The sequence below is a fragment of the Pagrus pagrus genome (genome assembly GCF_965226575.1).
Source record: "Pagrus pagrus genome assembly, chromosome: 12".
Taxonomy (NCBI): Eukaryota; Metazoa; Chordata; class Actinopteri; order Spariformes; family Sparidae; genus Pagrus; species Pagrus pagrus.
In genome coordinates, this window is record NC_140196.1 from 10,316,535 (window position 1) to 10,343,762 (window position 27,228).

Sequence of the window (27,228 nt, forward strand, 5' to 3'; positions counted from 1 at the left end):
CCTACATTAACCGCCTCACAGCTCCCCTGGCTACCGGGCCAGAGGTAGAAGCAGCGAACTGACAGGTTTTTGTGTCGAGATAAACATGCGTAACGCTTGAATGGATGTTACAAAAGGTTTAGCCGACTAGAACACCTTTTGGAGTTCACAAAACATGGGGGACGAAAACATAAGGACACTTCTTCTGCCTAAAATAAACGCACTGAGCAGACATTTCCACTTGAGTTATTTGCCAAGAGCCCCTGTGCATGTGTTTAGCGATACTCAGACTTTTTGCTCTGCGGCAGAAAATAAAGAAGATGAAGCCTCGTTGGTGAAGCATTAATATTAGAGATATAGGAGACAAAAGGCCCAGTTTTATGCTGCACTATTATTATTATCCTTTTATACAAGAAGACCTGAGGCTGGGTGTGTAAATGATAGGTTTGCGTAAAATGAAGGCATGTGCGACTTCCTTAAAGGAATCTGGCATTTATGAAGTACCTGCTGTGCTCTACGCATGGCTTACATAAGCATTTATAAGCCTTTATCCCTCAATTGCGCTGTGGCAACATGGCAAACAGCGACATAATATCAAAGAGGAAATGAGAGTTAAATTATACTTCTTTCAGATCACTTAAACCTGTGAAAAAGCCGGTAGAATTTATAGATAATATCTAATATATTTATCCTTCTACAAGCATATTTTTTAAAATACTTTTTTTCTAGGGAAGTAAGTAAACCACTCTGATCCTGACGCAAAAGAGTAAGAAAAACACAAGTATGAAAATAGGATTTTTTCAGGTAAAAAGACTGTATATTTCATATATTTTTGCGTATACCGAATGTGTTTGTAGATTTGAAACTGCACTGAATTTCATGTATCACCCTGCAGCCTGCCGAGGTAAAACTAGTCGAAGCTGGTGTTTCAGCAAGATTTGGCGCTACTCTTCACTTTGAAGGATAGTCTTCCATTTTGCGTTTGGCCCGGACCACGTTACCTGCTATTCTTACAGCTGAAACCCACAATGGCTGAAACTCGGTCAAACGAACAGTGTGTAGGTCAAAGAGGCGGCGGAAAATAAAGAGAGAAGGCAGAAATCCACAACAACAAAGGCAAGAGCCGAATACTTGTTAACGAATGATGTGTAGGCGCTGCAGCTGCAGGCAGGTATCGAGGTCCATTGGGGACAAACAGTGCAGGCTGCTGAGATGGATTGCATGGGAGCGCTGGACCCCCTGCAGCCACACAAACACCATTCTGCACTGAAATGCTCTAATTTACTCTATACATGCCTATTCTAAACTGCTGGGCTTTTTCTTCTTAGAAGGAAATAAAGGTCAAGTGACTACGCCCTGACTTTCCAAGACTCTTGTTCTTATTGAAAAAGTGCAAAAATTACAAACAAGCAAAGAAACAGTAAAAACGGGCAAAAGAAAAACTTTGTGGCTCGCCGAGAGGAGAGAAGAAATGAGGTGTGAATCTAACCGGAATCTCTTTCAGCTCTCAAAAGAGTGAGTGGCCTGAATGTAAAAAGTTAATTACGGGCACATGCCCGGCTTTTTTCGCTCGCCTCACTGTGGCATTGTCAGGCTGAGGTATGTGGCTCTATGGGGTCTGTGGTCCACACAAAGGAGCAGGGGAAGAGAGCGTTGCGGAGAGGCCCCTTGGCTGAGCTCACGGCATGGAACACTGTACAATTAGCCAGCCCCTGCGTTCTGCCGGCTTATAATTATCAGTGCTTGCCTTAATTGACTCCCTTAGCCTGCTGCAGAGGGACCCCCCCCCTCATACCCCCTTCCCCCCCTGCTCGACGCAGGCCGCCGAGTGCCACGCCGGGCTCTCCAAAGTCATTTAGAAAAGCGCTCATATTTTCGACACAAAAAAGGGGGAACATTTGGTGAGAGAGAATTCATCATCAGGTGTCTAGAGGTTTTCCTTAATAGAAAAGCTGAGTCCCACTGAGTGCGCTCCATGTAGCGGCCAGCCACGCATGCTCAGGACCAGCAAGCCGCCATTCGCAGCGGGCCATGAGACATTAGCATAATTTTATATAACACAGGCACCCGCACTGGAAATTTAATACATCTCAGCAAATACGAGACAGGCGTTTTGCATAATTTTTTTCTCATTCTCCACCTAGCTTCCTCTCTCTCTGTCCTCTCTCCATGTGTCTCTCCTGTCTCGTCTTCGTCCTGCCTCCTCTCTCTCTCTCTCTCTCTCTCTCTCTCTCTTGCTGCCACTCTCCTTTGCCCCCGTCCCCCCCCCCTCCCCCCCGCACAACCACCCCTCTCTCCTCGCCCCATGGTGCTGCTCTCACTAGGAGAGGGGAAGTTCATTACCTCAGCTAAATCAGAATTAGTCCCTTCATTTTGACGGGGCGAACTTCATTAGAAAGGCCCTTCCTTAATCCAGCAGGGAGAACTGATGAATCTACATGGGGGCAATAATTTGCTTCACACAGCACATTCAGCCACTTCCTCCACACTGTTTCCCCCTTCCTTTTCTCCGTCTATCTGGCTTTATGCACTTATGGTTACATTTTTATTAGATCTACAGTTAAAAAAAAAAAAACTGAGAGAGGAAAACACCTGCATATAATTAACTAATGGCAGCAGAAAGGGTGTAAGGAATGAGTTATGCTGTTTGGAATGTCCCGTCTCCCCAACAGGCTTCAGGGCCTCTGGAGCAGCCATAGCTGACTTGGCCGACACTCAAACACAGACTGAGCGAGCACGGCCGACAGGAGACTGCTCTGAGGTAACTATTCTATGATTTTACAATGCAATGATTTAAGATGCACACATCTTTCTTGTGCGTGCGGTTACAGTAGGTAGAATGAAATAAACGGACAAATAATCCTGCATCCTCTTCCCTTTCTTCATAACACACGCTTGTCCAGATCCTTAGAAAAAAAACGAGCGAGCGAGGAGATGTGAATCAGGACAGACAGCCCCTGACTGCCATACCACAGCGCCTGGTGTCAAACAGATGTGCAGCTTGGCAGCTACGCTCCCCAGAAAACAGAGAGCCCACGGATTCCAGGGTGGCGCTGAGTCGTGCTGCCCTCCCTCCTCTCACCGCTACCCCCGTCCCCCAACAGTCCCGACTCCCCCACACTGTGCCCCTGCAGTCTCCCTCCCTCATCACCTCCACACAGGGGTCCCCTGACTGGTAATCTCGTCCCTCGAATGTGAAATCTCCGACAGCGATGCCCCGCGCTTTTACCCCCTACCTCCGCGGCTGATGGGTAAATTGGAATGGCGCTCCCTGCTGGCGCCGAGAGCTCCGAACAGACAGCAGCACACACATGCTGAGGCACCCCTCACACGCTCTGTCTAATATAGTGGACATGCACACTCTCGCCAAGCTGCAATATCCATGCACGGACACACGTTCCACGCACAGATGTACACACGGGGGGAAACAAACACGCATACGCGCTGTCAGGTAAATCGCATACACAGCCTCATAAACATACACACATACAGATGCAAGGTAAGTGTTCCATGCATGATCTGTTCGCCCTCATCTGCATAAAGATTGAATGTACGATAGATAAACAGATACCAGGAACTGAGTCAATATATGTTCAAATTTAAATGTGCATCATCTGAAATGGCTCAGCTTGGGTCCTTCTGCAAAAACCGCACCTGACTTCTGTTGCCATAGTTTCTATTATGTGATATGACAGAACGCGAAACCTAAAAAAAAAAATTCAAACTGCAAACTAAAAGAGTAGAAAGCTGGATCCACAGCGTGTGCGGTGTAATAAGCCCTGCCAACTGGGTGTTTTTCAATAAGCATACCGTAAAACATTAATAAGAGACTATCTGTATTTTTAAGGGTACGATTTCCCAGAGGGCTGGTTTGGTTGCACGAGGCTTCTACTCCATCTATCTGTCTGTTTTCCCCCTCACTCGATGCTCTAAAGCACGCGTGAACGGTTGAGTCCACCCTCGAATCGCAGGGACGTCCTGAAATAGTCAATGGGACCTGAAGGGGCGAAAGATCACTGCAGAAGAAGCCACAGAGGCCTTCCTGTCAAAGGCAGTGCTTTCAGGGGGCCAGGGGTGAGGGGAAGCCAGAGGGAGCGAGCCAGAGACATGACATACATTTCATTACACTTAAACCAACTGTGGGTTCAACTCCGAGCCCTGGATTTCCAATGGCGTCTCCAAGGATGGAGTAAGTGGAGGTATAAGAGAATGGTTTTTACAAAGAACACAATGGGTAGGTGGACAAAGGCAGGCAGCTGGACTAATTGCTTGGGGGCTTGTAGGAATATTTTTCTAAGTACTTCTGTTTAAAGCTCAATTTAAGTCGTGTGCGTCATTCTGATGAACATCCTAAAATGCTAATCTCCTCACTCCAGCTGCAATTAGGAAGGATGTTATGATTAAGAGTCATATTTCACAACTTTTACTTATATATATATCCTACTATCAGATGCTCTCACACATTTCACGGCCAAATTCATCAATTCTACTGCTTTTGTGCAGCATCAAAAGAATCCCCTCCCCTCTCCTCCCTGTCCTCTGTTGTCTGACGACTCCGTTTAATTCCTGGCCATAAACGCAACCTTAGGTGGGCCGGAGACGAGAGAAAACAGTACTTATCCCAGACTTGCCCAGAGTGGTCTTTTCAGCGAGAGCTCTCCTGGCCTTGTGGAGAGACTACTTGTCCATTAAGACTGTCAGAGGATGCTCTCAGAAAACGAGAGGCCGTATCTCTGGAGGGGTCTGCAGGGAGCATGCACAGATGGGGGCTGGGGTTAAAGGAGAGTGAGCGGGATGGGTGGAGCGTGTTGGCCAATCTGCACAGGGTTAAAGGAATCGGCTGCACGGTTTCCTAGCTTTTGGGGTGCACGCACTCTCTCAGCAGCGTACTGTAAAGACACACTTCCCATCATCTCTGCCACGTTATGGAAAATATAATTTGCAGTCTAACCTACTTTGCTTTACAAAGAAATGTCTATTTAAAATTCCTCAGAGTATTATTAAAAGGGCTATAGAATTACAAAACACTATTATTATTGCTCGCTTGGGGGGAGCCCTCGCTCATTAAGCTTCTAAGATGTCTTGGGTTTTGATTATTCTATCAGCTTCATTCTTTTATTATAGTGACAAACTCCCGCTATTTTGTTGCCAATCTCCTTCCAGCTGTCACATCTTTTGAAAGATCACAAAAACCTTCAAACGCACTTGTGATACGTCTTCAAATTCACCAGACATCGCTTGATTCCCCCATTGAATTTGCAGGATTAACTTGAGGAAGAAACGTCTCATATTTCTTAACTGGTTGCTACGTCTGACATCAGAGTGTATGAGATTCTAGCATACTGGTATTGTCCAGGGGAGGGAACCCTCACTCTAACCGTCAGCGCCTCTCCAAGTGGGACAGAGATGATTAAAACACACCATGGCTGTGACTGACAGACTCCCCGCCGCTTCCAGAAGATGACATGTCTCCAAGTCACACAGAAAAGCAACTCCTCTAATTTTAACTCTGACTACAACACCGACCCCCTCTGTCAAAACCCACAAAAAAAACAGCCATGCTGAGATTCTTAACTACAATAAAAGTGATAACAACTAAACAGAGAAATAAGTTTAAAAACAACAATAGGGAGGGTGGAGACAAAAGGGGTGAGAAGGCGCCATTTCCCTCTGGTGCACACAAACAGCAGGAACCTGTGAGCTTGTGACAACACCTTCAAACATTTCTGTTACTTTCACAGAAATATCTGATGCTGATGCTCCAATGTGATGCTTCCGCAGCAGTCTTGTCCCAGCGCACATTCGACTTGGCAAGCTCTTGGTTACCAGAAAGAAAAAACAGCCTCCTAACGGACTGTGTTTGACATTTGTCATGACAGGAATACAGTGAGAGGAGAAAAGAAAAGAGGAGCGAGAGGTGGGAGGGGAAGAGGAAAATGGAGGAGTGGCAGAGGGTGATCGATGTGTGAAATTGTACGTGTGAAAAAAAAAAAAAAGTAATTCGGCATTCAGGGGTTTTTTTTTGTTGCAATTTTCATTTTTTTTTCACGATAAGGAGGACAGAGGGGGGTTTCCTGTTATTGTCACGTTGTGTAGAGAGAGCTCAGGGTCGCGTACTAAATGATTCACAGAAAACGGAATCTTTTACATTGGCGTCAGCAATTCAGCCGGGCGCCCTTGTGGGGGAATTCTTTTTGTGTGTTTTTATTGAAGTCTGCACTGAGCGCGCCCAAAAGCTCTGACAGGGGGCCCCCGAGGGCGCTTGTCTTCACCTCCAAATCATAAGATGGAGAGACGAAGCTCCCTCTGTGCTCTCAATTATACCCCTCAACACCCCCTCTCGCACACTGACTCGCAAACCCTGCCCTCCCCACCCAAAAAAATAAAACAGAGGCAGAGAAGAAAAGCCTTCAGTAATACAGTCCCAGTGGAGGGCTCCACGATCGCTCTGCGCTGCTGGAACAGCTGACAGGCTCAATGCGGCGGGTCCATTCCCTGCGGTCTGTCAGAGTTGGTGCTACAGCATGACGGTTAGTACTTCTCTGGGGATGTGCCTCCTTTGCTTGCCCCTGCGTGCCCCTTGCATGACAGGCCCCTCCTCTGACCCATGGAAGCACCGTGGCTTTGCCCCAATTACCGCTGCAGATAGGTGGAACTCTGGGTTACGTGCCCCCACATGTCTCTTTACCTCTCCCATTCTCCCCGGTGAGTGGGAGACCTATCCGAGGCGCCTGGCACATTCGCAGGAGGCTCGAGGGGTAGGAGGAGGCGTGGGTGTTGCAGGAGGGTTGGTGTAATTTGATCGGAGGGCACAGCTGCATAAACAGGGGTATCGAGGAATTTCTGTCTGCTTGATGGAATTGACTTTGCATGAATGGCCCCTCTTTTCCCCCTGAAATGGGCCATTTTCCACATGTCTCAATGAATATGACAACCTCTCCAGCAATATGAGTGTAATACTGGAACCGCAACACCAGCCAGGGGTAGCTTGAGTCTTTTCTCGAGCTGTGAAATTCTCCCTCTCTGGCTGTCTTTGCTAAAGACCTCATCCAAGTCCTGCTGCCTGACCTGTCAAAAGCAGCCCCATCCTCTCTAAAACGCCCAAACAAAATAAACCAACAACCGCTGGCAGGGTCAGAGGGCAGCTGCTCTGGGTGCCTGGACTCTGGCGGGCCTTCTGATTGGTGGAAAGGGCAGTGAGTAAAAGGGAATCTTTTCAAAGTGAAATCTCCAGCTGATGGCTTAGAGCTCCACACCCCACAGTTTGTTTCTCTTGCTGCTGTCAGGAGTTTTGCCCGAGCCATTTGGAAGGATTAGAAAAAGTGGGGGAAGAAAAAAAACTCAACTGGGCAGATCGTGTGTGCTGTAGGGTCTGAGTGATGGCTCCAGGACCCCTCGGAGAGTGATAAACCTTTGACCTTGACAGCCCCCTGTGGTGACCCCTGACCTCTGGCTTTGTGCCACAGACTGGGTGAGACAGGTGCAGGCAGGAGAGTGACCACACCCCCACTGTCCAGCAAAATCTCCCTCATCTGACCTACCTGTCCTGAAGGTCTGGACTCTCAAACTAAATACACAGCAAAAAAAAAAAAAAACAGAGCCGCAACAGCTGATGTTACTGAGTGAATTAGTGTTTGCTAAGATTAGATTGTGACTGTATCGCGGAGTACAGTCATACTGCATTTACTAAACCAACACTGTGAGATCTACATCAATAGATTTTTATATGAAACAGCTTCGAATGAAACAGCTAAAAGGGAAATGGGAGAGGCAAAGGCTCTAAATGGAAGCTGAGAGAGGCATTCACTTCACAAATGGATTAAGTTCCATTTTAAAAAAGCACTTAGTGAAATGATACATAATGTTACGTAAGAAATACAAGCGTGGATAATATCAAAGTGGAGGTGTGTGCCTGGTGGAGGCACAGCGACACGTCACGCGGCCTCGTTTTCTGCTCCGCAGCGGGCACTAGCTCCAAGGTCGCGCCAGTCCGCGCCAGTCTTTCTGCAGATCCATTTCCTCTCCCTAGGCACTTCCCTCATGTTGTTGGCCCAGTGATTCAGTGCCTTGCATTAAGAGCAATTCACCTGCCTCCGGCGTCCCAGCGGCACAGGTCCCCTGGGGAAACCAGGTGGAGCATAAAAAAGTTCCACATATGGTAAAGTCAAGCTGCTCGGAGGCTGCCGAGTGTCTGCTGTGGGGATAGAGGCTCCTAAAAGGCCCAGCTGGTACTTGGAAAAGGGCTTCTGCATTACTACACCTCAGTGTCTGTTTGGGCTCCCCTTTGGAAAGTGTTGGCCGGCGCACATGACCAGCCATTTTAGATTTCTCCCTCTACCCCTGCCTCATCCCTCGCTCCCTCCCGCCTTCCAACTGGTTCTGTATCCAATTGAACATTTGGTCCTCCACTGCTGGTTAATCAAATTCCTCCATCTGGCCCCCCTATCCCTGTGGAACACAAAAGGTGCAGCCTGAGCCCGGGTCCAAGTGCATATTGGGAGGGAGGAGGGGGGGATGGAGACAGGGACTGCCTACCTAACTTACACAGCCCAGTCAACTAGATCAGGTAGAGAGCACGAGGCCAGGCCTGATCGTTTTGGGCAAACAGGAACAGCTTGGGACTAAGTATCAGAGCCCTGCTGTTCATATAGAGCTCAGGGACGGCAGTGGGTTCATATGACAGTAGGAGGGTTTTATGAGCTAATACCTCCACATACACTGTAGAATACAGAATAGAGTGGGAAGCCTAAGTAGTACTGGCTACAGGACACTGATGTTATTCAGTCTCCGCGGCAGCAGAGGGCACTGCGCTCGGAAAACACTGCCCAGGAACAAAGAAAAAAGGCAGAAAAAAGGGAATAAAGACATTTATGTTAAAACCGCAAATTTGCTTGTTGTCTTCCTAATGCTCCTTCCTTGAGTTCAAAGTAGCAGCGTGTCAGTAACTAAGCAGCGTCTAAGCCTGTACTCTGATCAAAAAGAGCTATCTTAAGATATCATACAAAGCCAGCAGTGATCTTTTAATCCCCCAGAGAGTCTGCGTAGCCTTCACAAAATATCTCCTTAACTACATATTTATTAGAAGAGACCTTTCAAAAAGCCGTCCTGCCTGCACAAAGTTAAACAGGTTTAAAAGTGCAGTCACTCTCACAAAACGCTTTCCCTCACAAGTGCGACGTATCCAGCTGATCACGTCTCTGATTCAGCGGGAGGAACCTGAGGCGAGGTGAGGACATAAATCGAGTCGCAGATAGGGAAACACATGGCATCTCGAGTGCGAGTCGAGCTCTACCCGTCCATAATATCTATTGTATGATTTCTATTCATGTCCGACCATCCTTTCCCCCAGCCAGGTGGCAAAACATGTGTCAATAATTAAACTGCTTTTACATAACAGGATACAGGAACACAATGCAATTTGCTCCCCATATTTCATTGGGCCTTTATGAAAGCACATGAGAGAGCGTAATTAATCAAACCACTGGAATATGTGAACGGCAATTTCCACTTAATGGCACTTACAGGGATTGGGTCCCTTAAGCACCACGTTCTGTCTACCAAACGAGCGGGATTCATTTTCATCTTCATAGTTCAGACAATAAAACCTGGTGTGGATGTTAAACAACACCCATTTGACATTAGGAAATCTGAAAACAACATCAGATCGGGTCCTCACGGCCTGGTCTTATGATTTTAGTTGCACCATAACTGCGATATGCTTAGCTCAAGTTAAGGATGAAACGATGCAGTCATATGCGTATGATTTTCATGCTTTGACTCCAGGAATTAATATTCTTTTTAATGATCTTACTTTGACCTCAAACCAGAGTGTATGTCCTGCATTCACCTAACCACAGGAGGCTAACCGCCTCCCAGCCGGGGACAGGAAGAGGATCATTCACTGCTTTTAGTGGCTTTCTGAGAGAAGATGGCCCTAGTCTAAATGGCACCCATGTCCCTAAAAGTGTTTCTCTCTCACCCACCTCTCTTTTCTCTCTCCCTCCGCCTCTCCAAAGACTCCTCTAAGTGCAGCATCTTGTTTCAGTAATTCAGCCAGGGCAGAGACAGTGGAGAGAGGGAAGTAATCGATTTCTCTCTCATTTGGTTCCTCCTAGACTTGCTGTAAAGCCTCTTGGGGAGTTCTGGACTATTGGACAGGACAATGTTATGGGAAAGAGTGTCATTGCGTTTAAGGTCATCGTTACACAGAGGTTTCATTTTGAGTGTATTTTTATTGGTGTACGGAACAAAGTAGACAAACAAAACAACGCCACGGCCATTTCCAGGATGGCAGACATCAAGACATGTCCTCCCTTTTCATAACGGCACCGCCATTGTGAATGATAGAGCGAAATATCATGCGCTACAGCAATATGATCCACTGTAGTGGTTCACTCTAAAACTGCTGCTAAGTACCAAGCTTTTAGGAACGTCCATAGGTAAACCTTGTGTCTATAAAAAGGCACCTATACTAAATCATTTAGAGGAAATGCCTTTACTATGTGATTACTATTTCGGCTCAAGACGGAAGCAGGCGAATCGAAAAAAAAGGAGAGTGGAAAGAGAAACAGCTAAATGACACAGAGGATTGGGGGTGGAATAATATTGAGCTTTCATACTCGAGATTTGAAGAGTGCCACTGTGATATTGGACAGCCACCATTTTAAATGAAATCCACCTATTTCTCTATTATATCGAATGCCAGCAATAAGATTCTCCACATCATGCATGGTTATTGAGTGTGTGTGTTTTTTTTTTTACTGTAACTATGAATTAACTTACAGTTAAAATTACTTTTTTAGGGCAATAATTTAACTTTATTCAAGATTTCCTGGTGAAGGTCATGGAGCAAATTCAAAAAAGTATAAGTTGTATTTTCGAATGAAACCATTATGTATACATATCATGTCAATCAGCCATTCCCAAGCTTAGGAATGATGCGACCTCATTTGAATTTTAATCACAATTCTGATCAACACAGAAGACTAAGATGTAATATTTCCCGAAATATTCTTTATGTCATTAACAGAACAAGTCGATGTGAATGTGAGCTGAAGGCTGAGATAATCAGAAAAATGCTGAATATCAGATCCGATAATTGACCTGGTCGACAATCTGTCAACCTACAGTATAAAGTGTAGACATACAAGGTCTTAACATAAAATCAAGGTATTTTTAGGCTATATTGCGATACACAATATATATTTTGATATTTTGAAATCTCCTCAAAAGCACTTAATAAATGCTATGACTGGGCAACAAATTCTAATATCACAATATTGTTGACCAAATACCTTGATATTAATATTGCGACAATATTGTAGGGATGAGGTACTTTCACAAGTATTAGAAGAAGTCGAACAGTCTGGTAAGTTCAGATAATTACAGCCTTTAAAACCAGGAAAAGATAACACTAATGACATATCCAAAATCTAAGAAGCTTTAGAGTCTCATATCACGATAACAAAATAATATTGATACAGTATATTGCCCAGCACTGACGTAAATATATGTTGCTGAAAATTTCCTTTTTTCTTTACTGGCTTTTCAAGAAAATTTTAGTCTTAAAATATCTGATATAAAAGGCCCAATTTGTGAGATAGCTGATTGTTGAGTCTCATTCCCGTTTGTCAAATACTGACGCTTGGGTAAAGTATGACTTTTGGGTACCAATAAATCTCCCTTCTGCTTTCCAGCCTTCCATCCTGGCCTCATCAACAGGTCTGAGGTTGGTTTGGTTTTTCATCTGCATTTGGGCCCTTTATTGTTTCTAGTCATTCAGTCTGCGTTTCAACTCCAATGCCGGCCTGCTAAATTCTTAATAACAGTCTCAGGTTGAGCTCCCGTTCATTTACATCTGACTGAGATATTCTTGAACAAACCAATTAAAAATGCAATACCTGCAAATCTGGGCATGCATTATTTTCAAAATAAAGACCAATCTCATGTGTCATTAAGAGTGCGGCAGCTGCAATACAAACAAGACAAATCTATCTATTGTTTATTACCTCCTCAGGCTTTTTACCCAGAGGGCAGAATAAGAGAGGGAGGGGCAGAGGTCAGCGTAATTACCATTCACTCCCTCCTCGGAGTCAGACAGTGCTAAGACATGCATTGGCAAATTCCATGGCAGCATCGTATATCACATTACCATAAAGCCCCATAGAGCTAACCTTTGTTCAATTCCATTTGATTCTAAGAGAGGAAAACAGGCTCGCTGACAGCCTCATCCACCCTCAGTGTTTCATGAGTTCAGTTGTTTGTCTTTTAGTCTTGTGACTGCTCCTGCTAAAGATGTGCTATTCCAAAAATAAAGTGTCAGGGGACGTGGGGGATCATTGAATCATCCTGGGTAGAATATCACATCATCTGGAGAGCTTCAAGGTTCGGTCTCAAACTATGCCTGAGAAAAAGAAAGGCAGCTTGTCTTGGAAACAATACACAGTGTTTAGCTCCAAGCCACTCTATGTACACAGTCTAATTCAATTATTATTGCTCACATTCTGATTAACAATTACCTTGATTTATATGTTTTCATACAGACACTTAATAGAAAAGCCCTAGTATTAAAGAATTTACCTGGAAGCTCTCTCCATTTTTGCTTCTGTTGACATACAACAAAGCTCTAGCATTTGCAGCATCAGTACACTCTAATATGCCTGTTGACTGAAAATGAGAGCGCCAGTGCTGACAGAATGTGAAAAACTGTTACTGAGCAAGGGAGGCTTAGTGGCGATGTCTTCAGTCATGCTTAAAACCAATGGCTTTCGCTCTTGGTGGCAATTTTTAGGCGTCACAGAAGGACAAACGTTGTTACAGAGGATGGAAGACATGTAAAGAAGAGAAGGGGCAAGTGGTAAGCAGACACACAGAGAGAAACGTAGCACGAGAGGACTGTAAACAAAATAAACCAAAGACATAAAAACAGGAGGAGTGGTGAAACAGAGGAAAAGATAGGGAAAGTGGAATCATAGAAAAGGTGAAAGAGAAAGAAAGAAAGAAAGAAAGCAAGCAAGAAAGAAAGAAAGAAAGAAAGAAAGAAAAAGAGATCTGTGAATTTCCCCTTCCTCCCCTGAGACCTCCCTTGATGCCAAGCATTCATCATCCAGCCTCTAATATCAGTTATTCTGTGGCTCCTCTGCTTACAGCAGAATTAATTTCTGCTTTAATTACTCTCATCGGCGGAATGCTGATGAAGGAGAGGGACGAGGCATTCTGGGACTCGGGCCTCATTCCACCGCTTTAATTTGAATGAATTCCACCCGGAGACGCTGGCAAACAACTGGCAGCCGAGCCCCGGGAGCCACTCTGGGACTGCGCAGAAGAGCTGCAGCCATGGCCCCCACCAACCTAGCTACCTTGTGTGTGCGTGCGTGTGTGCGCTTCCCCGCTCGTGTGTGCTATGTGGAGCGCGTTGATTGCGCGCGAGGCTGAGCGTCGAAGTGAAAGACGTCAGTAGAAAGAACACACAAGGCGAGGCGAAAAAAAAAAGGATTGATGGATTGAGTGTGTGTACAGTATGTGATTCCTTAGCGTGCAGCGTGTGCATGTTTGCATGCGCATGAATGTACTCGGGGATACGGGGTGAGAAAGTGTACAGAAACAAACTGTAAACGGTTTCATACAGAGGGAGACAGTGAGAACAGATCCGCATGGACACGAAACATATGAAATACGAAACATCACTGACTGCAGCCCACTGCGTAACACAAGTGTTAGTTTGAGAGCAAAAATCATTAATAGTTAATTTGATTATTCCAGATATGGCACAGCATACTCCCCAACAAACCCTCAGCCCATGTATCATACAAGAACAAGCAGTATGAAAAGGAGAAATAGGATATGACCGTATGAATAGGAAGAGGCTGTATGTGCGAGACGGCCCATGTTTGCATAATGAAAACAACTGCAGCAACAGTATAATATCACAGCAAAGCCGGCAGAGGAGCAGAGAGAGGGGCCGTAATTGACTTTTCTCCAAGCCAGCTTGGTAGTTACAGAATGTAGCATATTGGATAAGGATTGTGATTGATTATGTGGGTCTGCCATACCGATTCGTTTGATTAAATGTAACCATGGGTTTCTTTTCCAAGCCCTAATGAAGCAGCAATTTGAAACTGAGAGACTAGAGGAGGCTGAGCCAGGCTGAAATCATCCCCACGCCGTCTATATCTGTGTGGAAAAACAGGAGTCATCACCCAACATCCTGCCACTGTAACACAGGATTTTTCATTCAGTCAATTAAGAAATCTAACAACTTATTTACCAAAGTCTTTAATGCAAAAAATCTAGTTTGGTTTGAATAATAGCGAGATTGAAATTCAATGAATAATTATGTGGTTGGATCTCTGCAGGGAGAACATACATTTCCCTTCACAGCAGAGTAACGTAACTAACTATAATTAATATGCGTGCTGATAATGTATATGAGCACGTTGAACTCATTGACTAGCGCTCTTCAGCACAATAATTCATCTCCTCCAATTTTATGTTCCGAGCCATCCCTCCTCCACTTCAGCAGAGGGCGGGGAGGAAGGTAGGTGTGACCTCCACTAACCCTGAAACCTCTGGACAGGTGGGCGGTGGCCTGCGTGCACTGTCCGTTTTGGCAGCAGCTCTCTTCCCCCTCGCCGGCGGGGAGCTCAGGCCATGATGAGCAGCTGGGTCGCAAACACTAAGCACATTAATATCTTCTTAATGATAATAATCATTATGGCATAAGCACCTTCCCCAAAGTGGGAGAGGCTCGCGGAATGTGCCAGAGTAGCACCGTCGTTAAGGTACAAAAAAAAAAAAGAAAAAGAAAAAAGAAAACGGAGATGAAATGACTCTTTTAATGGGCAGCAACTTACAGCCACCAGGATAATGCAGACACTAATGTAATAATGTGATAATGAGATACACCGAAGACATTAGGGAGACCAAAAACTCAATGAAAACCAGTGTGAATGAATAAATAAAATCTGTACTTGAAACCCGGGTTGACGCAATTACCACCGCAGACATACATTATACGATACATACTGCATGCCGCTACAGACATTACGGATATATGTTTTAATTAGTTCAAACTTCCTCTTCATGCTTTAAGGCCTTTCTGGAATTACTGGAGCACTTCACTACATCGTCTCCTCGTGCCTTTGAATCCACCCAGAGCCACTTGCTCACAGCATTTCCCATATAAGCGCCTCATTTAATATAACTGTCAGTATTCACCTATCATAGGCCATTATCTGTCTCATCCGCGTTCATTATTGAAGCTAATGATCTGTTGTCCTCTCTGCTCCCCATTGAAGGAGGACTACATTAAAAGTCTCTTACTAACTTAATTAGTAATTATAAATGTTAAAGATTAATCAGAGAGTGAGTGGCTTAAGGTTTACGTCTCTAGGCAGCGGTGGGACAAATGGAGAGACAAAGAGGCCATGTCGCTTCGGTGTTCACACTCCGCTGTCGAGCTGGAAATGGAACGAGACGTGTGAAAAAAGTGCGAGTGTGCGAGCGTTTTTACCTCCGATGAGCATCACGTGTGTTTGCACATGGAAAGACGCGCACAGGCACGGAAGAAATGCACTTTTTAAGTACTATTTAAAATTCAAAAATGTCAAAAAGAAGTGAGAGATTATGTGCTTAAAGCTTTGTGTTTACGCTACAATTCTTCCAGCCTGATCTATAATGTTGTTTCCTTTCTATAATCTACAAGCGCTGCTGCAGTGGATATAATGCCGTTACAGGAAGCAGCATTTAATATGGTAACCTATGATGCATGCAGTACTCACATTATCTCTTTCTAACAAGATGGAAATAGATCCCCTTAATTAAATCCTGGGTGTACACTAATTCCTTACTAAATCTGCACCTCACTGACAATTCCACATCAGCAGCACCGTGCACTCCAGTAAACATATAAGCACTGATATCAACATTAAACCTTAATAACTAATAAAGCTTTCATCCAGGGAGTTCCTGTGTGATTTCCATTAATGTGGGGAGGGGAATCGCCCAGGACCATCTCCCTGTTTTCCGGAGCGCGTTGACGCTCGAGCCGGGGGGGTCGGAGGGAAAACAAGGAGGAACTTGAGCTGTGCTGAGATGCAAATTGTGCCTCAACTTCAACCACATGTGCGAGAGAGAACGGCTGCACTTTTATTTGACCTGTTAGAGAAGACGCACTAGGCTCAAAGTGCACCAAAGAAAGAGTAAATAACCGAGTATCAGAAAGATTTTGCAGTAAACAATAACAGGTATCCATTTCGTAGCTCTGCCCTCTCCCTTTTAGAGGAGAAATGGCGGTGCTTTGACTGTTGAGCAGGGAGTCCTATCACACAAGACACACAGAGTGGGGTGATGGTGGGGGGCTGGCCGGTGGCCCGCAGCACCTGAAACCTATTAGAGAGCTTTGGAACATTCCACAGGGTTCTTCCACTTTGGCCAGAGGGCATCGTAAAGGTCCTCGCAGAGAGGGTCGGTGCGACTCAGACGCCGACAAACAGCCAGCAAGGTGAAACACTAAAACAAGAGTCTGATATGAAAGAGAGCGGAGGGGTTGTTTGTACTGTCGTGAGGAGGAAACACATGTAAAATGTGGTCCAAAGGCGGTGATAATATTTTCCTGCACCGGGATTCCTCAGGAGTTCGTCTAATAAAGGAACGCTATTATTAAAACATTTAACATTGGCAAGCAAAGCAAAACTTTTATCAACTTTTTATCAAATGGTTTGCCATCTGGACTTAAAACAGTAGGGGCCCAATAGTGCGCTGACACTAAAAACAAACATGCATAAACACACACAACCTGCTGCCAAATTTCTTGGAGATAGCCTTATCTCCTCCGCAATGTGTGTGTATATATGTGTTTTAGTGGTATCAAGGCCCAGCTCTTTGGCTGGATCCTCGTCCATGCCTCCGTGTTATGCTCACTGGGTTTAGCTCTATGGGTGTCTGTGGCCTCTCCTCTGGCCGCCCGTGTCCATTTGCTCTGCGGGTATGGCAGGCCTGAGCTGACAGATGGCCGCCCCTCTCCATTCCGCTCCAGAGTAACACAGTAACTGGTTTTTCCTCCGCCGTTGACCTTGCCACAGCCAGCCAGCAATCCAGGCTGGCACTCGGCCTGTCGAACAGGAGGGTAATGAAGTCCAGCGCTGCTCACATGATTATTAAGGCTTTGACGCTGGGGGGCCTTTCAGAACCCTATCCCCCTCCCCTCTCCTCCCCTGTCTGCCATTCACACAGCCAAAGTTCGATGAGGATAGTCATTCGTTACATGGTACTTTGCAAAAACCACCATTGTGCTCTATAAAGAGAGCTCAAACTTTTTGGGTTTCACTCTGGGTTTTTTGTATTCTTAAACCTCTCTCCGCCTATGAAGCGTACATAACAACAATTTCAAGAACATCATCGAAACTCTCGCCCATTCAGTAGCATATGACAGCTACTGCTGTCCCAGCGTGTATGTCATTCCGAAACCACACCAAGTAAGAGCCACTACACAAAGTTAGATCAGATCTGTCACACCACTATTGGTGCTGACAGCCTCTAAAAGCAATGCAGTCCAACTTCACTCTCGCTGCAATTTCTCCCTTACCGCAAGCATCTCTAGGCACGCTTGGAACCCGGGTCCCATCAGGGCCAGGCTGGGATTTGAGAGGTGTAGGTTGCAGCTCTGACCTTTACTAAGGCAGGACTGTCTGTTTGCACTTCTCCCATAAGCCCCCCTCCAGTCAGACTGCTAAGCAACCCCATCAGACCAGGGGTGCGCATGCACCTACGGCCTTGGTGACATCTCGGAGACCATGGGGAGGTGGAGTAATGCAGAGGTTAATTCTGATCATCTAGTATTTATGGGCTTCACTTCAGAACAAGGGTTGGCATTAACACTCTAAAGGAGACATCCCTCCTGTATATCAATAAAACATAGCTAGAAGCACAGGAAGAGCCTACATTTATTCAGCTCTAGACCTGCATGGGAGGATTTCTAAAGCAATGAACCCGTCATTAGATGATGTCTTCAAATTCAAAGAAAATGTGAAGGATTTTGCAAATCTGTATTATTGCATTTAGTTTTTAATTTATCAACTCAACAAATGAGCACATTTTCGACCAGTCGCTTAGAGAATTCAACCCAATTCACCATGGTGACATCAACCTACCAATTGCAATGCAGTAAGGGCCAGCGAGTGTTCGCTCCGAGTTTGTACAAACAGGCTGTATGAACTGAGAGCATCAGACATTTTCTCACATGTTGGCCTAGTCTGTGAAGTGCGGGGAAATGTCAGGAAAATCAATAGATAAGGACCACATCAGACTGAGCTTGTCTGGCCTAGCAACAGAGCATCCCCATGGTGATGTCAATTACCTCTGCTTTACAACAAAAACACCAGGAAGAGCAAAACAGTCTCTGCAATGCTGTAAAACTTTTAATGCAGTCTCCTGGTTACATCCAGGAATTTGTAAGAAACTTCTTTTTTTTGTGTGTTGTTTTCCATCCAGAAAGGTAGGTAACACAGCGAATGTGAGAATCTTATTGATAGCTTTTTTTTTTTTTTTTTTTTTTTTTTTTGCAGCTCACTCTGTTTTCTATTCTCCTCATGGACGCCACATTAGTCAGGGAGAGGTATAATGTAACGAGCAGTAAGGTGCGCATAATTGCATATTAGCAGCAACACACTTGGCTGCACGGGAGGTGACTGCGTTAACGAACAGAGAGGCGTTATTAATCACCAATTAATAAAAGCAGGCAGATATCACACTCAGTATAGGGCACGCATGGTTTCCTTTGTTTCCACTAGCTGGTCCAAGCCTGTTCTCTTATTTATTTCATAAGATTGATCCTGTTCCTGTGCCGTGTTGTCTATTGAGTTCTGACTCTGATCCAGCCCCCTAGGAGTCAAATGAGGAGTGTTTGGCCATGTTTGTTAGCAGATTACATGTGTATGTGCTCTATGAATGAGTCCCAGAAAGTGAGGGAACACCATCAGACACACCTAATCAAAGAGGATTATAGGAAAAGAAACAAAGAATAAAAAATAAAATATTCTGTTTATGCAAGAGGAGAGTAAAAAAAGGCACTTAATTTAGTAGCGAATGTGTTGCCACCAGGGCAGAGACAGTGATGGAGACCATGTAATCAGCATACACTGGCCAAGTTGCTCAAGGGGCCAAAGACAAGAGGATATGTGTCGGGGATAATTTGCGGCCCTTAGCAAGAAACAAAACAATGCTTTCAAATACTGTTACAGTGTGCCTCCTGTTTGTTCCCCACTAACAGCCAATGCAGTGTGTTTTGCCAGGTTGGAGCGGGGTTAATATGAAAATGTGGGAGCTAGATAGTGAGAGGGAAACGAAGAGATAGTGGACACACAGAGGGGGAAAGAGAGAACAGAGAGGAGGAGGAGAAACTAGAGGAGAGCTAAAGGCCTCTCACTCCCTCTCCTCTCTAGCTCTGTAACGGCCCACAGTGCCTGCTTCACACAGAGCGGCCAGCTGTACAGCAAATGTGCCTTTCCCTCTCCGCCCCCGAACCTTTCCACCCCTCCAGTGCCCCCCTCTGCCTGGGCCGACCGGGCCACCGGCTCCTCTCTGTGAGCGAAGGCTCCTCCCTGACTTGGCTTGAAGCTCAGTGCTGTCACCAGCCCAAAAAATCCGTAGAGGTGACCCCAAAAACACTTTTCGGGGATGTGGTTTGGTTTGTTTGTTTACAATTGTCCTTCTGAGCTCTGCCACCTTGGCAGTAGCTGCTTGGAATGGACAGGAGTGAGAGGAGAATTGGATTGAGAGCAGATATAACAGAAAAGCAAAAACCCTTTTCACCTTTAAAACCCCTTTAAGACAGAGCCTCTGCTTCAAAACATGTCAGGGCTCTGAAAATCCACACAGGGACATTTGAAACAGTGCGATAAATGGGCCAAACGTGCCCCCCATGAGGCTCCAAATGTCATAGTTTACAGTGGGGTCAAAGTGAAGCAATGGGGTGGCATGATGGCATGCTGATAAAACCAAACAGTCTTTTGTGTCAATGAAAGACCTTCAAAGGTCCTCTTAAAAAAGACAGACGACTTTGTGAAAAGCACTGTGATTTTAAATACATTTTCCAACGCAATTACTGCAGACATCAAGATGGCAAATTGGACTGATGGGCAGATTTGTTTTCTAATCTGAAAGAAAAATAGAAATAAAAAGATTTGATAGTGACTGCAGCAGCTGAAAGCTGTATAAATCTGTGTGTCTCTGGAGAAAAATCGGACACCCTCAATTCTGTAAGTGAGCCATGCCAAAAAAACTCTAAACTAAAGAGTGGCCAGCTGTCTTCTGGCCTGCTATTAAATTGCTCCTTGGATGGTGGCGATATCATTTTTTTCTCCATAGGAGTATCACACCAGGTCCCCAAACAGAGCGACCAGCTGTACAGCAAATGTGTACTGATCCATCTGGGCCCTAGCAGGCTGCGGCCTCCATCTTAAAACACGTGGGGCCGTTCACAGGCTTGGCTGGGGCTGGTCTGCTACACACCCGTCTGCACCCACTGCCACCTCCTTCCTTTTCATTTACCTCTATTATCATAGTAAATGTTGAGTAGCTGGGCACCAGAGCTGCGCTTTATGTCTGAAGCAGGACCGTCATCATCTGTAATATCCATGCATCAAAATGTGCTGGCAGTCTTACAGAAGAGGCATCCACGAGCACTTGGGAGGAGGTGTGGGTGAAGGCTGAGTGCACATGGTTTAGTGAGACTATTGTATTACAAAGGCAGCTAATATGAACTTGTCTGGGTGAGACAGGCTCAGGTTTTGTTGTTCCATACACTTAGCACTATGGTTATGTCACGGCACATCACTATATATAGAGTTATCAGTGTGAACTGACACCATGGAGCGGGGCATGGATGAAAACAACACCCCTATGAATCCAGCGTCTGCTCCATTACCTACGCTAATAACGCTGACAGCTGAGCGGAGATGACCCCAGCCCCCTGTTTCCCCTCTCCTGTGCAGATGGCCATTAAAAGGAGAAAGTGTCCCTTTTTTCAGAAGAGAAGGTATTTAGAGCTTTTCCAAATGAGTATTTTTTTTCTGTGTTTTTGGCCCAAATTGGCTTCGCAGTGATTACAGGCCGGCTGGATTGAATTTAACCCCATTCTACGATAACACGGCCAAGTCTTGAAAAGCTATATAAAAAGATAAGATCAACACGACTAACCCGGTGCACATGTTTTTCTTTATTCCCCTCCAGCTAAACATATTTTCATTATTTCTGTTTATTCGATTCAGTTTCCTTTTTGTCACAACCTCATCTTTCCACCAAATTTTCATTACGACGGGTTTTGTTTTCTCCATATTTCAGAGAGCACAAAACAAATGCATCTAACAGAAACCCTTTTGAGGAGTCTGATGAAACCCGTGATCATGTTGAATACAAAGCAATGGCATATCAGAGAAGTAAGACATCAGACAATAACCCAATCACCTATCCTCCTGTTATCTTAAGCTGTCTGAATTCCACTATTATGGGGGAACTGTGTGCTTGTGCGCCTGACAGACATAAAATAACCAGTAGGGGGGTTTGTTTTCTACCCTCCCAGTGTGCTCCGTGCCTGCCTTTGCGAGAGAAAGGACTAATGCTGGCATGGTACTGTATTAGGCACCCCCAGTAGAATAGTGGGTGAGCAGATCGCAAAGATGAATACAAAATACACACCTACACACTCTGAGCTCGTCTCTCTCCTTTGCAAATACACCGAAGCATCAAAATCACAAATCACATGCTTCTGATTGTTTATGCACAAACAGTGGGTCCCTGATAGAATTGCCTACCGGTCCTGATAGAATTGCCCACTGTGTTTAAATTCACCTGCGCCTAGAAGCGTGTCCCAAACAGAGAGGCGGTTTGGTTCCAGATCAATGAGTCTCTCTCCCACTGAAGACAACAGATAATGCAGTGTAATGAAAGAGCCGCCAAACGAGCTGAATAAATGAATGAATAAAGGAACGTGAGACCGGAATTCAGACGCCTACTTACTGCAGGCAAGAAAACCTGTTTTCCAATTGTCTGTTCTCTACAAATTATTCTGCCTGCATACAAATGACGACCAAAAGTAAAGACATTTTGTGGAGGTTAGTCTTACACCAGCACTCTTTGTTTAGGGATCTTGTGAAAGAAAATGAGAATTTGGAATAAATTTGCCATACACAGTGTAACAAAATCAAATATCCATTTTTTCAGTTGATTTGACGTCATTAAATACAGGGAGCATGAAAGTATTTTATCAAATGTTGCGTTCAGATCTTAGTCATCTGAACAGACTTAAGTGAAAAGGCACAATAAACAAACAAACAAAATAATATACAGTAGCAATGTGGAGATTTTTCGTTTAAAAAAACTGTGGAATTATATTTGGAATTTTAAACAGTTTGAATTAAATCTGTTTTGGGATTTTAATATTTAAATAATCTTGTTGTTTCCACTACTTCAAACTACCTTCATACAGAGTGGTTTGAAGTGGAGAGATTGTGCTCCACAAGCATGCACACGAACTATATTATACCATTCACATGCATGGGGAAATGAAGATGATGGGTTTATAAATGCACAACACTGGGGATGCAGTCAATGGTCAAAATATTAAAATAATTCCACCTATTTGGTGATGTGATCCAGATACTTGTGAGCCTGAATGAGACAGGGTCAAATATTTTATTACATATATCACATCAGTCTTTAGTATTTGATTCACCTGTAAAAAAGTATGAAAAGACTACGTCTGAAATTTTTTCAAAATTATCAAATACTTGTTGTGAAATTTGGTGAATTTTCCTTAATGCTTTGTATATTGTATCGATGGCGGACACACAATATAACTCCCTCTAAAATTGAAATCACACACCAAAAGCCACATTGATTAAATCTATGCTACATCGTAGAAATACTTTGGGAAATGTAGAAAAACATATTTACATAGATATTACACAAGCACTGTTTTTTATGACTTTGTTCCAGGAGTGCAACAGAGAGCATAATGAATGAAACAAAAAGAGTTATCTCCTACCCAGCATGTGGTTGGCCACATGAACTTGAATGTCCCATTCACTGTAGAACACCATCTGACATTTGATGCACTGGTATGTCTTCTTCTATAAATAAGACCAAGAGGAAAGAGGATTATTAAAGTCAGCTTTGAATAAAAAATATCATTACAAACTAGAAATCACTTTGCTTTCACCAATGTATCAAAGCAATGCAGAACAATTTGTGAACCTCAGCATGAACTATTGAACTTCATTCAATACAACACTAATTAATAATACCTCTTCAGTTTGTGAGGGACTGGCTCTCGGCATGGGGGACACCTGGGGGGTCTTGAGCTGCCCGCTGTTGCTGTCCCCAGCCTGTTCCCGATGCACTGTCTGGACATGGTTTTGCAACTCTGCTTCAGACTCAAACTTCACATTACAGCTGGAGCATCGTGTCTTGGCAGCATGCGATGAGGATGTTGAAGAAGATGAAGAGGATGAAGAGACGGCTTTGCCTTTCCCATCTCCAGGGCTGAGACTTTCCCCCTGGATCCATGCGGCTGTAGTTGCTGGAGTGATTGCTCCACCCTGCTGCTGCTGTTGCCGTCCTCCATTCACTGTTGGGCTGGAGCTCTTAGAGCCAGCTACTGTCACGCAGGATGCACAGAGTCCGTAAGGCAATCCGTTGATGTCCAGTTTCACCAGTTCTTGTTTTGACCTGAAATCTTTCAGACAAGAGGCGCACTTGAAAGGTTTTTGGATGTGGTGTTGCTGCTGGTTGTGAGAGTTCATGTTGTTGCGGACCATTGGTTGGTTGCTGGACATTCCTGTCTTTTGCATGTGGAAGGTACCATGGATCTTGAGCTCCAATGTGGAGGTGACTGTCTGCATGCACACCACACAGCGGAAACCTGTCAGGGAGTTCCTCAGGTCAGGGTGCATCTGGCAGTGCTCCAGGAAGTCCTCTTCACTCTGCAGTGGCATCTTACAAATGCGGCAGCTGCCTGTGTCCAGACTCTTGCTATGGGTGACCTTGTGCTCAGTCAGGGTGAGCAAGGAAGGGAAGCGCTCCCCACAGATGGGACACATATAGTGTTTGACAGGCCCAAGGTGGGTCTGCATATGTTCCCTCAGCCCGGGCTCAGAGAAGAAGGTACGGGAGCAGACATTGCACTTGTGGTTGCCCTTGATCATTTCAGCTTTCCGTTTTACCAGGGCACTCTCACCTGGGCGTATATTGTGGTCCCTCAACTGGTGGTTAGTAAGGAGGGAATCCATGGTGTAAGATGCCCCACAGATGTCACACCCAAACATGGGGTCTGCAGTGTCCACCTCCTCCTCACTTCCATCATGGCTGTTGTGGGACTCCACCACCGTTCCTCCTGGTGCCACTGGACCATGGCTGTTAGTTATGAGACTTTGTAGCTCAGCATCTTCTTTAGGCTGGCCATCCCCAACACTCATAGCAGAGCCGTTAGCACCACAGTTCTGTGTTTTTCCATCAAACACACAGTGTTTCTCCCTCAAATGCTTCTCCAAAAGGACGATGGCATGGAAGGCCTTACTGCAGAAGCGACAGTTGTACTTCTTGCTGTGGGTGGTGATGTGGCACTGCAGCTCCACCTCCGTGCCAAAGGACTCCCCACAGAAAATACAGCGGTGGGCACGGCCCTGGTTTTCCAGATGGCTGTGTTTGACATGTAGCTGTAGGTCAGTCTCATGCCTGAAGTCCCAGTTGCAGGAGGTGCAGCGGTATACCTTTTTCTCGTTGCTGTGCTTTACAGCCAAGTGTAGCTGGGTAGACACTTTAGAGTCAAAAACCTCCTGACACAGAGTGCAGCGAAAGAACACGAAGGTATGCATGTCGAGAAGGTGCTTCTGCAGGTCATCCACTGAGGTGAACTGCTTGTCACAGCTCTCACAGATGTAGTAAGTGGAGGTAATAGTAAAGTGAATTGTCACATGCTTCAGCAGGGACTCCTGGTTGGGGAACTCTTTGTTGCACTGTGGGCAGGTGAGTTGAGGCTGTAGACCATCCAGATGAGTCTTTAAGTGAGTCTGGAAAAGGTCTAAGCTGGTGTACTTGGCTCCACACTGGTTACAGATGAACTCACTGGTATTGCGTGAGCCACCTTGTTTCAGCATGGCAGTTTGTTCCACAGATATCGGAGAAGAGGGGCTGAGAGTGCGCAGCGATTTCTTTCCATTGTTTATGTAGTTCAGTGCCAGTGGAATGTTCTTGTGATTCTCCTTGATGTGCTTGTTGAGCTTCAGAACACTGTTGAATATGGGGGAGTTGGTGCAATATGAACAGGAGTACACCTCTACTATAGACTCCTTGGGAGTTACAGCCAAGGGGGAGTCGAAGCGCAGGCTTCCCCCATCACAGTGAGTCTGACGGACATGCTCCTCCAAGGTAGCCTCCGTCAAGAACCCCATGAAGCATTGGGGGCAGAAGAAGGCATTGCTCTCCTTGGCCACCGGACTGGGGAAGCCGTGGGAGCAGCGAATGTGTTCTTGGAGGGCGTTGAGGTCACTCAACACCTCAGGGCAGAAGTTACACTGAAGAAGGGCATCAGGCAAGCTAGCTAACAGGGCAGCGTGGTCTTCTGCATTGTGGACCTGCTTGAGATGTTCATTTAGATTAAGTAAAGAGGGCAGAACCTCCAAACAGAACTGGCAAGTATGAGCCTGCTCTGGCTTGTCCAGATGCATGGTTCGCAGGTGAATTTGAAGTACAGCCAAACTGGAGAAAACTTGCTTGTTGCAATAAATGCAACTGTAGGAGACCTTGGGCTGTTTAGAGGAACGTCCTCCAATGTCTGATGCGTTCTGAGCAGCCCTCTTTCTCCTACCCCTTGTCTTGGGCACAGGTGGCGCCGTCTCCACCATCGTGGAGCTATCGACAGAAAGGTTGGAGTCAGGAGTGGTGCTAGAGACAGAGGTGTAGCCTACAGTTAGCAAGGAAGGGCTGTTGCTGTGGTTACTTGATTCAGGGAGCTGGTGGATGTCCATGTGAGCATAGAGGTCCTCAACAGACAGAAAGTGCTCGGAGCAGATAGCACAGTTGTGGCCCTTCCTGTCTCGGCTGTGGGCCTGGTCAATGTGAGTCAGCAGGGTGCCCTCATCACTGAAGGGCTCATGGCAGTAGATGCACTGCAGGGTGGCACCCAGGCCTCCATCCTCAGATGGTGAGCATTCAGGGTGGCACTCCGCAATGTGCCTCTGGAGGTCCTCTGGGACATCAAAGCCCTCCTCACAACGGCTGCATTTGCGAGTTTCTTTCACTTTCCACTCATCACCTCTAGAAAGGCTTGAGCTGCTGCCATCTTTGCCCCTTTCGTGTACTTGCATGTGGCCGTGGAGTGAGCTGGAGGAAAGGAAGCCTCGGCGGCACACAGGGCACTTGTGGGGTTTGTTAGAGGCGTGAGTTTTCATGTGGATTTTGAGGTGATCACTGCGGGAGAAAGCAGAGTCACACTCTCCGCAATGGTACTTCTTATCACCGGTGTGTAGCTTCACGTGACGATCTCGGCTGCGCTTGTGCTTAAACAGGCGGCTGCAGAAGGTACAGCTGAAAGGGAGTTTATCGCCGTGGCTCTGTTCGTGACGCTTGAGGAAGCTTAAGCGGCTGAAGGACTTGTCACAGAACTGGCATGGGTATGGCAGCCCAGGGCCCCCTTCCTCCTCGCCAAAATCATAGTCCTCGCAGTGTCCTGGAGAAGTCTGGTCCTTACTGGAGGGAGATGATGCTGGCCAAGAACACGATGGGTCATCCTCAAGATCAGCACCGTCTGCAGAGGAACAAAGAGGGAAAAGAAAGGAGAGAGTGAATTAGAGAGGTGTTCTGTACGAATGTATTAGCAACTCATTTGTCTCACTCTTTTGAATAAAAAAGGTGGGCCACCATGGTGTTATTTCTCTTTGTAATTATAACATTGTGGTGTTTGAACTTAGAATACTTTTCAACTTGGACATTTTTTTCTTCAGTCGAAACAATACCTCTCCTTAGGTGTTATCTGGAAAGTTACATTTAAATATGCAATTTTAAGTATAATTAGGGAAGAGAATGAGTGGAAATACTTTTACTACAATTAACCTTGTATGTGGCCATGTAATGGCTTAGCCCACTGTGACTCAAAACACAATCTCTCTGACATTTAAAGCCAACACAAGACAATTTGTGTACTTTAGAATGTAAGCCCGGCATGAGGTAAATTAAAACATTTCTATTATTCCTGAA

At 45.4% G+C, this 27,228-nt stretch overlaps 1 protein-coding gene across 4 annotated transcripts in view; it reads right to left on the reverse strand.

The window, feature by feature from the left end:
* LOC311266825 (zinc finger protein 521-like) overlaps positions 1–27,228 on the reverse strand; it is a 90,750-nt gene that overhangs the window by 23,307 nt on the left and 40,215 nt on the right. For 3 of the 4 annotated variants that reach the window (XM_084369412.1, XM_084369414.1, XM_084369411.1), the window contains 3 exons: positions 23,280–26,779; positions 23,021–23,105; positions 22,612–22,644 (listed from right to left, as the gene is read on the reverse strand). In XM_084369412.1, the coding sequence (XP_084225538.1) occupies positions 22,612–22,644; positions 23,021–23,105; positions 23,280–26,779 (3,618 nt within the window). The remainder of the gene's footprint in view (positions 1–22,611; positions 22,645–23,020; positions 23,106–23,279; positions 26,780–27,228) is intronic. The other variant, XM_084369413.1, reaches the window with a different exon arrangement.